This window comes from Elephantulus edwardii, unplaced genomic scaffold (assembly GCF_000299155.1).
Source record: "Elephantulus edwardii isolate Elephantulus edwardi_28Jun2011 unplaced genomic scaffold, EleEdw1.0 scaffold00075, whole genome shotgun sequence".
Lineage (NCBI taxonomy): Eukaryota > Metazoa > Chordata > Mammalia > Macroscelidea > Macroscelididae > Elephantulus > Elephantulus edwardii.
This window is the reverse complement of record NW_006399825.1, coordinates 6,761,686-6,775,325: the sequence shown is the minus strand read 5'-3', so window position 1 is coordinate 6,775,325 and position 13,640 is coordinate 6,761,686. Positions and strand designations below refer to the sequence as shown.

The 13,640-nt window shown below is 38.6% G+C and overlaps 1 protein-coding gene across 1 annotated transcript in view; it reads left to right on the top strand.

The window, feature by feature from the left end:
- Positions 1-8,586: 8,586 nt before the first annotated feature.
- The window catches only part of ALS2CR12 (amyotrophic lateral sclerosis 2 (juvenile) chromosome region, candidate 12), a 33,671-nt gene continuing 28,617 nt past the window's right edge, over positions 8,587-13,640 (top strand). Inside the window, exon 1 of the mRNA XM_006889145.1 lies at positions 8,587-8,696. Within this exon, the coding sequence (XP_006889207.1) occupies positions 8,587-8,696 (110 nt within the window). The remainder of the gene's footprint in view (positions 8,697-13,640) is intronic.

Genomic DNA, 13,640 nt, shown 5'->3' with positions numbered 1-13,640 from the left:
CCTCTTCTTGTACAAAGTAGCCTGTGAAGGATGGACATGCATGGGCACGTGTGGTCTGGTCTGACTTGAGAGTAAAGGCACGTCGTAGAAGGGCTGTGAATGTAGAGAAGGGAAAGTGGAAGTGTGGAAACAATTGGAATGAAGCAGGTCTGGTAAATTAGACTTCTAAATGGAAGGACCGTGAGTGTTTGGAGACAGAAAATAAAAAGTTAAATACACTCCTTTGGTAGATAGACCCCTGTAGTTAGATTTTTCTTGTCTTGACAATAAAAAAGTTAATTTTACAAATTCAGTAATATTGAAACATACCAGAATTACTGAACTTCCTAGCACACTTACTTCAGGTGATTATAAGTAGGGAAAACCCAAGATAGTTAAGGATAAAGAAAGGGTAAAGATTTGGCTGTTACTTAAAGAAGGCCAACCAAAAGGATCAGTCGGGTGAACTCAGTCTGTGACTGAGATAGTGAGATGCCGTCTGTCTTTCTCGTGTGTGTGTGTGTGTGTGTGTGTGTGTAATAGTATCTTTAAAGCATTAGCAAACAAGATCAGTAATAGAGATGCCCCCTTCTCTTTGTTTTCAGGCCTTTGTGCCCTGGGGAGCACAGAGACACCCAAATTCCCTTTGTATTTACAATTCACGAAGGCATTTGGCTGTTCTTTTTTAAATATTTTGTATTTTTATACAACACGCACAAAAGGAAAAAAAACAAAACAGTATGGGTAGGGGGTGGAGCTGGGAATGGTTTGCTTTAAGAAGAAGGAAGAGATGGGTATAATGAAACAAAGGGAGCTTGTTTCCAGAATATTCCTTCTGGGTAGATAGAGTGGCCAAGGAGTATGAACATAAGTGTATATCTTTCAGATTTCCTTGGAGACTGGAAGAAGTTAAGCCAGAAGTGCAATCAGTAGGAATTAGGGAATGTTATATATTTATATATGTAAATTTTTTTTGTAAGGAAGGTTGGTTGCAATTAAATTTTTTCCACAGTATGCTATGCATATTTTTAATGAAAGATAACATATATTTGCACAAAAATTCTCAGGCACATTAAATTATATACTGAAGTGAAAACCCAGGTGCTTGCTTTGAGATTGTGTGTGGATATTTTTGTTTTGTTTTTAATGTAAAATTAAAACACATCTGCCTTGTTCTTGGCAGCTGTAGAATTACAGGATGGACTTAATGAACAAGAGAGTTAATCATTTGTCCTCGGGGATCCTTTTCTTTTCTTTATAAACTATGAAATGGCAAAGTGAGACTTGGGATTAGGGTGCAGCAGTCAACAGTGTGATATAGGCTATGAGAAGGGAAGAAGCTCATCTGTTTTCTGAGCATTACTGATCATGACCTGCTCCTTTTCAGATGACAGAGCTGTTCTGAAATAATGCCATTATATAAAAGATGTGATAGAGAAAAGATGAGTGAGAGGCTAATCCTATCATACTTTAAACGAGGTGGAGGAGAGAAGCACACATTACGTGATCATTTTGGTGCTTATTATACAAATGTGTAGTTCCATTGTCTTCAATGAAAAGCAGTTTCCTGAAAAGCTAGCAGAGTCTTGCTCTTGCCAGTGCTCCATTCCTGCTTGACAGCTGTTCATTCAAACAGGCTTAAAAATCAACATGCAGGCAGTAGTGCATGAGTTTTCCCATCCCTTTTTTTTATAAACTTTTAGTAAAATTTGTCTAAACAAGTTTCTCAAAAACAAGTTTCACCCCATTCTCCTCCCTGTCAGTCATGCTGAGGTCAGCATGTACATGTACATGTACATGTACATGTCAGAAAGGATTTCAGCGGTTCTGTAAATGAAAGAATCTCCCCTGAATGTGGCAGGCATTGCACAGAATTCCCGATGTTTACATCCTCAAAATGTTCAATTCACTTTTTAATAAGTAGCCAGTGAGTTTCTGTTTTGTAAAGTAACTCTGGGGTGCTTGCTTCAGCCAGTTCTTAAGATTTTTTTAATTTGTTCTCTAAAAACTAGTCTTCCTGTTGCTTGGGCATTCACTGTTTCCAAGAAGCATCAGGAAATAAAAAAACATAGGACCAGAGAAGAGTAAAAAGTATCAAATTGCCAGATGTCTATACATTATATAAATATGAATGAAGCTAGAGTTTTTTGTGTTTTTTATTTTAATTAGTATACTTTTCAATAATTGATGCTTAAATGATCACTTCAGATCTTTGCTTTGGAAAGGATGGGGGAAATGGATGCTCCGAGGAGCCTCGTTGGTTAAGCACTAGCCTGTGGTAAACACAACAGCTTCTCAGGGAGAAGGTGAGACAGTCTGCTCCTGTCAAGATACCAGCCTTGAAAAGCCGGTGGGACGATTCTCCTTTGTCCCGGAGGGTTCCCGTGAGTCGGGAGTAATGTAAGGGCATTGGATTCGGTTTAGGAGAAATGAGCAGTCAAATAAGTACATCTGATGAAAATGGGCCAGAATTAGGCCTTGAAGATGAACTTGATATGAATGTACCACCAAAAGGGAAAAAAAAGCAAAGCAATGATGACGATTAACTGGTGCATGCTTGTCTCTAGAAATCAATCCTTATTTAAAAATTAGATTGCTCTTAAAGTTTCCACCGAAAAACCGCTTTTGATGGATGCAGCCTGAAACAGACCTGTGGTAATAGAATTGTCTACAGAGTATGGTAAGAACTGATTCCATAAAGGAAATTCCTTCTAAACTTATCTGTGATCCTTCGGTACTATTCATAGTTTAATGTTGCCATTTTATCAACTGTGTGTGTACCTTCTTGCCAGTACAGAAAACCTCGAGTCTTTTTTTATTTCCTTCCCCCTCCTTCAAAATGCTTTTCAGTGATTTTTTTTTAACCTCAGGTATTTCTGAGTATTCTGTTAAATAGTATGAGAGAGATCTTTGTGAACTCAACTAAAAGTTCCTTTTAAGAAGTAACCTATAGAAAGAAAACTTGATGATCCCAAATCATATGTAAGTAGCCTTAGGAGTGAACCTTAGGGAGAATTAATGACTCTTGTTAAAATGAGATTTTTATTTAAAAAATAAAAGTTTGTGCTAGTAAACCTTTCCTTTGACATAAAGCATAGATTTTGGCAAAGGAAGAAAATAGTTAGAAGTAACTCATAGGAATCGATTCACAGTATTGAAAGCTTGTTATTCTTTATGACTGTCCTAGTACGTGGTTACCACTTGGTAGTTCCTCACCTGACATCTGGGAATCGGACAGTTGGTGTTGAATGGTCCACCTCTTGGATAGACGTGTGCAGCCTGCCAGCTCCTCAGGCAGTTCAGCAGCAGCCAGAGGCTGGCCCAGTGGTTGCCCTGCAGAGCACAGCTGCCCAGGAGTGGCCTTCACTGCCCCTGTGCCCTCAGCCAGGAAGCAATACTGTTTGGTCTCTGGGGCTTTGCACTTTGTCAAACAGCTCTTTGTACACCACCTTTGCTTTGTCCAATGTAAATCAGATAATAAACATGAGTCTCTTCTTTTTATTTGTCTGCTTGGTTTTTTTTTGTCCTTGTGCTTTGCCCAGTTATAAACAATACCGAGGTCTTTCCATCATACTGTTTCTGTACGAAACAAAACAGTCTCTAGATGTCATACAACATGCATGCAATAGATTTCAGAAGTTACCAGACCATACTGTATTTTCTTTTAAATACTTTTTTAAAAAGATAGAATGAAGAGCATCTATCTATCTATATCCCATAGTGTTTCCTTAGGAGGGTAATAGTCCTGAAAAATAAAAGCCCAAAGTCATGGTTATGCAGCTCTTTTCCCATAGTCCACAATTTATTACTGAGACCCTTGGCTATTTAGTAGCCTTCCCATAAACAAATATGAAAATTGTTAGCTTCTAAAGAAAAAAAAATCCATAGATGTTCTCTCAGTCCTTGACAATTGAATTACTGTGTTATGTTAAAAGTTTAAAAAAATATTTTGGAGGACTAAGTATGAAACAACTTCTTTACCGTGAGCTTTGGTGATATTCACAGCATTTCTCAAAACGTTATCACTAAGGGTAAAGATTTGGGGCAATGGGCATGCTGCTCACCGCCATCTTTTTCCGTTCATTTAGAACTACACTAGTATGCGTGTCCTTACTGAATACATATAGCATTATGTATTTAGACTGTTCTTAAGAAACATTCGTTGGTTTATATACTTGTTCGTTTGATTTCTAGTGTCTTTCTAGCCTAGACTTCTTTTGAGCTTGAGAAACCTCTCTCTGCTGGAAAGCAACACTTGGATCCCTAGCACCTCAAAACAACGTGTCCATAACTGACTCATGGTCTTATTCTCTTAAGGTGTTTCTCCTCGGCCTTCTCTGTCTCAATAAATAGCAGTTCCTACTCACTGTCTAAGTATCAGTGTTCTACCAAAAGAACAAGCAGGTAGATCTTGGAAAAGGTACAGCCAGAGTGCGCCTTGGAGACAAGGGTGGCAAAGCTTTGTCCCTCATACTTTGAACATATTGCTGAGAGAGGCTATTCTGTGGAAAAGGGTATCAAGCTTGGAAGGGTGGAGGGTCAGCTAGAAAGAAGATTCCCATTGAGATGGGTTGACACGATGACTGCACCAGTGGACTCCCATTTATCAGGGATGTGAGGATGGTACAGGAGAGGACAGGATTCGGATCTGTTGTTCATAGCATCGCTGGGAATCCTTTTCAACTGGATGACACCTAACAACTCACTTTCTTAAGCTGGACACCCAGTCATTGCCCCCTTGCCAGCCTGTCATTCTTTCAGTCACCAAGTATTACTGCTTCCTCCTCTTCCCATCCCACTGCTGCCTCAATTGTCTTGTGTGGACCCCCACCATGAACTTGACTGGTTTCTCTCCTCTGTCGGCCTCGCCAAGTGTTTCTCTACATTTGAAGTCATGGTGACCTTTTGAATTTCCAGACTTAGGTCCATTTCCTGACTAAAAATTTTATAACCCGTTCAAGTAGAGGAGCAATGCCAGCTGTCAGGTCCACTGCATTGTGCCTTTATTAAATTTATTCAGCTCTCAGCTCTGTTAAGGACAGAAGCTGAGCTTTGTCTTGCTTACCCAACAATACCTGCACACAGTTGTTGTTGTTAAGTGCCGTCGAGTCGTACACAGTAGGCAATATATTAAATAGTTGAATAACTGGATACATTTACAACTTTTGAAACTTGCTTATGATGCACCAGTGGGCCCTGAAATCAGTGTAATGAATTGCAGTAAATTTTCATTTTAAAATGAAAGAGAAAAGGAAAGCAAGACACGAATGGATTGCATAAAACTTTCGAGTTATAAAATATGAAAAATGTGAGTTGTAAGGTAATAGTAGTAGTAAAAACTATTGGTCTATAATAGATGGCAGCCCTGGTGGTCTAAGAAGCTAATCCAAAGACCATGTCTCTGGTAGTTTGAATCCCCCTGAAGTTCTTAGTAGAGACAGGCAATATGTGATTTACAGCCATGGAAACCCAGTGGAGGGTCAGTCATGAGTCAGTTCTGACTCAGCATCAATGAGTTTATAAGTTAGATAGATGGGTGATAAGATGCTGTCAGCTCTAAATCGTGATCATAAGGCCATGCACAACAGAATGACTCGTTCAGTTGTCTGTCTTCCTCATAATCATGGGCATGTTCAAGTTCCATGTGGCTTTCGTGTCATTGCATCTTGCCAGAGGTTTCCTTCACCCTCACTCGCACCTACTGCATTAAACACAAGGCCTCTTCTCTCCTGCTGACGGACCCAAAGCAGGCGAGTGTCGTCTATGAAGTTTACTTTCCATCACTAGATCTTTTTACAGCCTAGTCTGTCTTAGTCTGCAAACTACATTGAAGCTTCTCCCCATGGGTGACTTCTGGTATTTGAAATACAGTGATAAAGCTTCCAACATCACAGCAACGTGAGCTTCCATCACATGACAAACTTAACAGGTAGTGCAGACTACTCTATAAGTATTATTGTCTATTGTTTTTGTTGATTGCCTTCAAGTTGAGCATGACCCTATGAACAAAAGGCCTGAAGCCCCTCTACAACCATCGGCATTTCTCAAAGTTCACAGAGTTTCCGGAGGCATGCTATTTAGGAGATAGTGAGAGAACAAAATTTAAAACCCTACCTAGGTGACTAAAATGACCCCTGTCCTGGGGAATTTTTGCTTTTGCATATGTTAAAGATATTTTAAATTCAAATAAAAACATACTTATTTTGGACTTTTAGAGATTTCTATTAGTAAGTAGCAGAGACATTAATGTTTCAGATTCTGTTTGTCATTTATTGCCATAGGCCTATTATATATTGAGAATAGTTTAACATGATTTCTATTACTTCAGTAAATGTATCTTGTTCACTTTGCCTGATGACAGAAACCAGAGTTGTTTACTCTTCATCAGTGAAGGTAGAAAACAGAGTTGTGTACCATGGAGTCAGAGCTGGCTCACAGTTGGTCCTCTTGAGAGTTTTTAGAGGTGTGAATTTTGCATAGAAAGAACAAACAGGCATGTCTTGAAGAAAGTGCAGCCAGAATGGTCCTTGGAGACAAGAATGACAACTCTTCATCTCATCTACGTTGGACATGTTACTACTGAGAAACGGACATCGTGCTCGGAGAGGGAGAGGGTCAGGGAAAGAGAGGAGAACCCTCCAGGCGATTGGGTCACAGTGACTGTAGCAATGGACTCGAGTGTCAGATGGTCAAGATAGGACAGGGTTCACATTTGTTGTTCATAGGGTCGCTATGTGTCAGACTCCAGTTGACGGCACCTAACAACAACAATAAATAAATCGCACAGGAGGAGATTGCACATCTTTCTCCTGCGGAGCTGCTGATGGATTCAAACCTCTTGCCTTCACGTTGGTAGTGCAGCTCCTTATCACTAAGCCACCAGGCTCCCGGAAACCAGGCTTAGGACTGTGAATTCCTTGCTGTTGAGGTCCACTGATTCCAGCCTTGAAGACTATCTTAACTGGCTTCTCCAGCTTTCTCTAAGGGCTGAGAGCTCTTAGCCAATGAGGTGTTGTCATTCTGTTTCCATAGCAACAACAAACAAAGCTCTGCTGGCCATCTCCTAAGGACAGAGGACTTAACTGGCTCAGGTCAAGGAAGTCTGAATGGAAGGGCAACTTTCTCCTCTAGTTAACCTCATTACAATATTGAGAGACTCCTACTGGTTTGTATTGATGAAAAGAGAAACCCACGTTTATGCCAGTTCAGAATTTTAAAAGTTTTTATTGGATTCACTTGTGACGAGGTCTCTTTACAAATACTGTGGATTTTTCTGCTTAGCTATGTCAATCAACTGGAATGACCACTGAACTTTTGAGTTCTGTAACTTCTGGATTTGCCCTGCTCTGATTTTGTGTTGATGGGAGTTTCTCTATGACATTGCGATTTCTTTGAAACTTAACTTGGGGTAGGAGCCATATGAGAAAAGCAAATCTTTGGTCAGTCCCAGGTAAGCTTTTTGGAAGAGATGTTTTATGTCATTCCCACCCCCACCCCCCACCCCCGCTAGCTTTTAAATGTTAACTTCTCTGAATTCTCAGCTGGGCTCAGCAAAGGCTGTGGTGTCATCAGTTGGCACAGTTAGCCTATGGAATCTCAGCTAAAATCATTTGGAAGAGATGCAGAAAAGGAAAGAGAGCAAGAAAGAGTATTTGGAAGGCAGGGAAAGGGGGGAAAGCTACAGGGTTAGATGCCTACAATGAAAAGTCAAGTGACTGAATGCAGTAGCTTATGCTGATATGGAAATATCTAAATATATATATTGCACCATTAAGTCATTTCTGACTCAAAGTGAGCTATGCATGTATATAGTGTTATAAATATATACATATATAACAATGTCATAATTTATAAATAAAAATAATAATTTATAATTTTTTTCTAAATTATACCTCTATAATTTATATATGAGTAAAGTATATCATTGGTACAAATTCTATAATTTCATGTGAAAGTTATATATGTGTGTGTGTTTAAATATATATATGTATATACACACACATATATGTATATATGAATATAGACAAATAAATCCATACTATGCATATAATACAATATTATATAATACAATATTTCTGGAAAGATACTCAAAACAAATATTAATAGTGGTTCCTTCCTGGAAGAGTATTGGAAGTCAAGGATTGTAATTTAACTGGTATGCACAGTTACTCAAATTCTATGATAAACTGTTGATAAATGACCATTACTCAAAGCCCTTTGCATCTCCTCCCTGTGATCTCATACCTTCTCTTGATCCCCAACTCTGCGATATCTTTGGCCTCACCAAGCCTCAGTAGACTCACCTGTAAAATTTGATGATAATAATTGAATATTTAATGTGAAATACTCAATACATTAGCACTCAATTATGACACATTTTCAATTGCTTTGAGGTCAGCTCTCCTGCATAATCAGGAGAGACGTGTTATCCATAAACAAGACTTGTGTCAAATCAACAACTTTTAGAATCTATCTGTGTTCTGGGTTCTTCTCAATTTATCTCTAAGACATTACTGGTTGGCTCTGACGGTTTAACCCTCTGTACTGTCCCCCATTTTAGCAAGAGTTTTGTGACCTGGCAAACAAAACTCATCCCAACTTTGAGCCATGTACCCTAATCCTCTCATCTACTGCACCTGCTGGGACCCCTGGAACTTGGGACCGCGGAAGCTCATCAAGACCCCTCGGCCACCAGGCAAGGGCACAGGGAAGCCCAAGTAAGAACTTTTGGGATAGGGTAAGACCAGGGGGCTTGGGTTTCATTTGCAACCTTCTTTCTCTCATGAGATTTTCAAAACGGTGGACTTGGCAGCAGAATTCCAGTGGGCTAGGAAGCCTAGCACAGCACTTATTTGCAAGCTGTGGCCTGCACATTGATTTTACTAGTCTCAGAGTTGCAACTTGGAAGACAGCTTCCCGCCCCAGACCTTAGCAACAACTGGCCCCTGGGTATGGGATGAAGTGCTTTGTGAACTTCATGCTGCCGACCTCAGGGCTCCCTGGGTGTCAACAAGTGCCAAGGCTTTGAGTCTGGGGTTCCACAAAATCATCCAGATTGTAAAGATGACAGTTGTCAGATAATCTATTCCAATTTTTCCTTTCAATGTTTGGGATTAGAATAGGGCTAAAAAGAGCTCTGGTGGCTAGGTTTATAGGGTGCACCACAAACCTAAAGGTGACCCCTCTCTGGTAGTTCTAACCTACCAGGGGGTCCATGGGAGGACAAGCAATCTCCTCTTGTGCAATTTACAGCCTTGGAACTGTGGTGGAGGGTCAGCTATGAGTGTCTTCCTACTCACTGTGAATGAGTTTGAGTTTTTCATGGGACTGATCCAATTCATAGTATTTCCAATTGACCTACATGCATGCAAAAACTAGGCAATGAATAAGAAAGATCAGGAAAGTGGTGCCTTTGAATTATGGTATTGGTGGAGAATGCTGAAAACACTTTAGGTTTTTAGAAGAGAAAACATATATGATGCAGAAGAAGCATGACCAGAATGCTTGCTGGAAGTGAGGGCATGTTATCAGGAGGGATCAGTGCCTAGAGAATGGCATCATGCTTTAGAAAAGAGGAGGTCACAAGAACCCATCCACTGATGAATGGCTAAAGAGAAACTATGGTGCCGTCACACGGTCAAGTATTATGTATTGCTAAAAAAAAAATGACTAAGAATTTGTGAAATAATGCACAAAAATGAATGAATCTAGAACAAGTTATGCCGAGTGACACAAGTCAGCCACAAAATGCCAATTATGGCATAAGACCACTAATATAAAAGCCAAGGGTCAAATACTGCATGATGTCATTGTTGTAAAGTGGCACTGACATCGGGGTTGGAGAGGACCTGAGAAAAGAGGGGATAAATAATGTATACTGCATTGAAACAGATGAGAGAGAAAATTGTTAAAAGGAATATAGGATTAGGTATTATTTTCATGACAAGATTACAGAAAAAGAAATACATATTAAAGTGGACTGTGGACTGGGGGAAAGGTATAACAATGAGAGAATTTTTTTTTCTTCAAAGAGAAAAACGAACTGGGGAGGAGGGGTGGGCAGTGAGGAAAATGTGCAGCAATAAATGAATGGGGGGAAAATTAAATGGAAAAATACGCATTAAAATATATATATGTTACATTAAAATAATTAATAAAACAAAACACTAAAAAACAAGGGGAAAAAAGTCTTAAGATTTTCTTACTGCTGCATAGTATTCCATTGTGTGAATATACCATAATTTCTCAATTTGCTGATAGACTTTTGGGCTGTTTTTCCATTTTCTTGTTATTGTGAATAACACTGCTATGAACGTGGGTGTACAAATCTCCATTTGTGTCCTGGTTCTGTTTTCTTTGGGATGTATTCCTAGTAGTGAAAATCAATAGCTGGGTTGTACAGGATTTCTACAAGGATTTTGTAAAAGACTATATAATATGGAAGAGTCTAGAGATATTTATGCTGAGTGAACTCAATATCCTAAGGACAAATACTGCATAAGATCATTATTGTAAAAATAGGAGGATAAGTAGTAAGATGTATACGAAAAGTCTACAAGAGCAAGGGGAGGGGACAGTAGGATAGAAAGTGAGACAGGGAGAAAATCTCTAGGATAATTGAGTTTGTTGGGGTGGGGGATGGGATGGTGACGGAATTAGGAAAGATCCAGTGGGGACCTGGAAAGACAGGCTAATAATAGTCATTAATAGTGATTAATTTTATAAAACACAATGTATATGAGTCAGTGTTTGAAACACAGTGTAAATGAAGAAACGCATGAAATTTAAGGGACGTGAATGATAAACGGTATATGTGAGTATTGTATGCAAATCAATATAAAATAAAAATAAGTAGAAATAAAAATGCAAAAACTAAGGGAAGGTTAACATACGGATAGAATTCATATAGGAGAGGGGAAAACGGGGGGGAGATGAAGAGAAAGGCAAACACAATAATTTGATTAGACATTTTAACTAATTATAATTAATGTTAAAAAACTAAGTATCTATGAATGAATGAGTGAAAAACTCATGATTTGTAAACCATCACTCAAATAAAAAAATGGAAAGAAAAATAGAGTTATTGAAAGAAAGGGAGGTTCTCAACAAGCTGGATGGACAGTGGCTGCAACATCAGCATAGGCACAGCAGTGACTATGATGGGGAGACCAGACTGGGTGGCCTCATTCATTGGATTTCTATGAGTTGGAACTCACTCTACTGCACCCATTGTTACGGGGATACCAATCTGGGGGTATTAAACCAGGTTTCGGAACTTTCATTTCTCACATTTTAATTCTTTATCTTTTCACTTCCAGACTATTTCCTCTTACATCAACTTCAAAACCACGCAGTTCCTGCCAACCAACAGCAAAGCATTTTGCCCCAAAGTGAGTATTTCTTTCCATGTGGCAGGAATGATTCGACGAATGTAGATAAATAATGCCCAGCTCCCTTTGGCCTTCACAGCTCTACTTGACTTGAATTGATTGCATCAGGAATGTCAGATGTTTCTAGAAAGCACCAAGATTTTTCCCTAAACCACAGACCTTTTGTGTAGATTCTGTGGTTCTTTGTACCAGCAACTTACAAAGTCAAATAAGCCCTCACCTGCCACACAGGTGTTTGCTGCTCAAAAAGGATACAGTGCCCAGATCAGGGCAGAGAGTCCCATTTACTTATGTGTGCTTACTTACCCTTTTACTGATTACTTTGCTGTGTTTAAGGTTGTCTGTAAATTGCATCTCTGTCTCTCTGTCTCTGTCTCTCTCTCTCTCTCTCTCTCTCTCTCGTGTTAGTTAACTCAAAATTAAACCATTGGCCAAAACCTAAAAATTAACCATAATAGGGTAAAGCTTACAAAACTACCCATGTGGAAGCTAAATAACACTTGACTAGAACATGAAAAGAAAAGAAGGAATGAAATAATTCTTCTTTGAAACAAATAAAAATGAAAATACAACATACCAAAACCACCTCTGGGATGCAGCAAAAGACACACACATAAAAAAGGGGGGAAAAATTATCTAACTCAACACCTTCATCAACTAGAAAAGGAAAAACAATCTAATGCTAAAACCTCTAGAGAAAGGAAATTATAAAGACAAGACCTGAAACCAATAAGATAGAGAACAGAAAAAAAAAAAAAAGAAAGAAACCATCAATGAGACCAGAAGCTGGTTTTTCAAAAGAGTCAATGAAATTTATAAACCACTGGAAAATTTAATAAAAGAAAAAAGGAGAAGACACAGATAATTCAATTAAGAAATTATAGAGGTGACAGCACAACAAAATGAGATTAAACCAAACTGATAATATTGGAATACTATGAAAAACTATACTCTGATAAATTTGGAAACCTAGAGGAAATGGACAAATTCCTTAAAACTCATGCCCTGGCCAGATTAACCCGAACAGATTTAGAACACTTGAACAGACCCATTACAAAAGAAGAAATTGAGCAGGTCATAAAAAGACTTCCCCATAAGAAAAACTTGGACCAGATGGCTTCAGAGCTGAATTCTATCGGACATTCAGGGAAGATCTATCACCAATTCTACTTTCAAAAAAATAGAAAAAGAAGAAACACTCCCAGAGTAATTTTATGAAGCAAGCACAACCCTAATACCAAAATCAGGCAAGATATTATCAAGAAAAAAACCCCTAGAGACCAATATCTATCATAAATATAGATGCAAAAATCCTTAACAAAATCCTAGCTGATAGAATCCAAACGCACATAAAAAAATAATTCATCACGACCAAGTAGGATTCATAACAGATATGTAAAGATGTTTCAACATAATAACAATCAACTTAATTCACCATATTAACAAAGCAAATAACAAGAACCATATGACCTTAGCAATTGATGCAGAAAAGGCATTTGATAAACTCCAACACCCCTTCCTGATAAAGACATTCAGCAAAATTGGAATAGAAGGAAATTTCTTCAACATAGTGAGAAATATATATGCAAAACCAAGAGTTAATATCATTTTCAGTGGTGAAAGACTGAAAGCATTTTCCTTACCAGCAGGTACCAGGCAAGGATGAAAATTGTCACCACTTCTATTCAATATTGTATTGAAGACAATAAGACAAGAGAAGGAAATCAGAGGCATCCATTTCAGCAAAGAGAAGGTTATACTATCATCATATGCAGATGATATGATAGTGTACACAGAAAACCCCAGAGACTCAACAACAACAACAACCCTGTTAGAAGTAGTATATCAATTTAGTAGAGGAGCAGGATATAAGATCAATGTCCAAAAATCCGTAACAAAGAGAAGGAAACCAAGAAAAGAATACCATTTACAATAGCCAACCACAAAGCGAGATACTTGGGAGTGAACCTAACTAGAGACACAAAAGACGTGTAGAGAGAAAACAACCGAACGTTTCTGTAAGACATAATAAAAGACCTAAATAAATGGAAAAAATGTTCCTTGTTTGTGGATATAGGAAGGCTCAATATTGTGCAAATGACAATCCTACCAAAAGCAATCGATATGTTCAGTGCAATCCCAATAAAGATACCAAATTCATTTTTCAAGGAGATTGTTGTTGTTGTTGTTGTTATGTGCCGTCGAGTCGTTTCCGACTCATAGCGACCCTATGCACAACAGCCCTAAACCCTGCTCTATCCTGCGCCAACC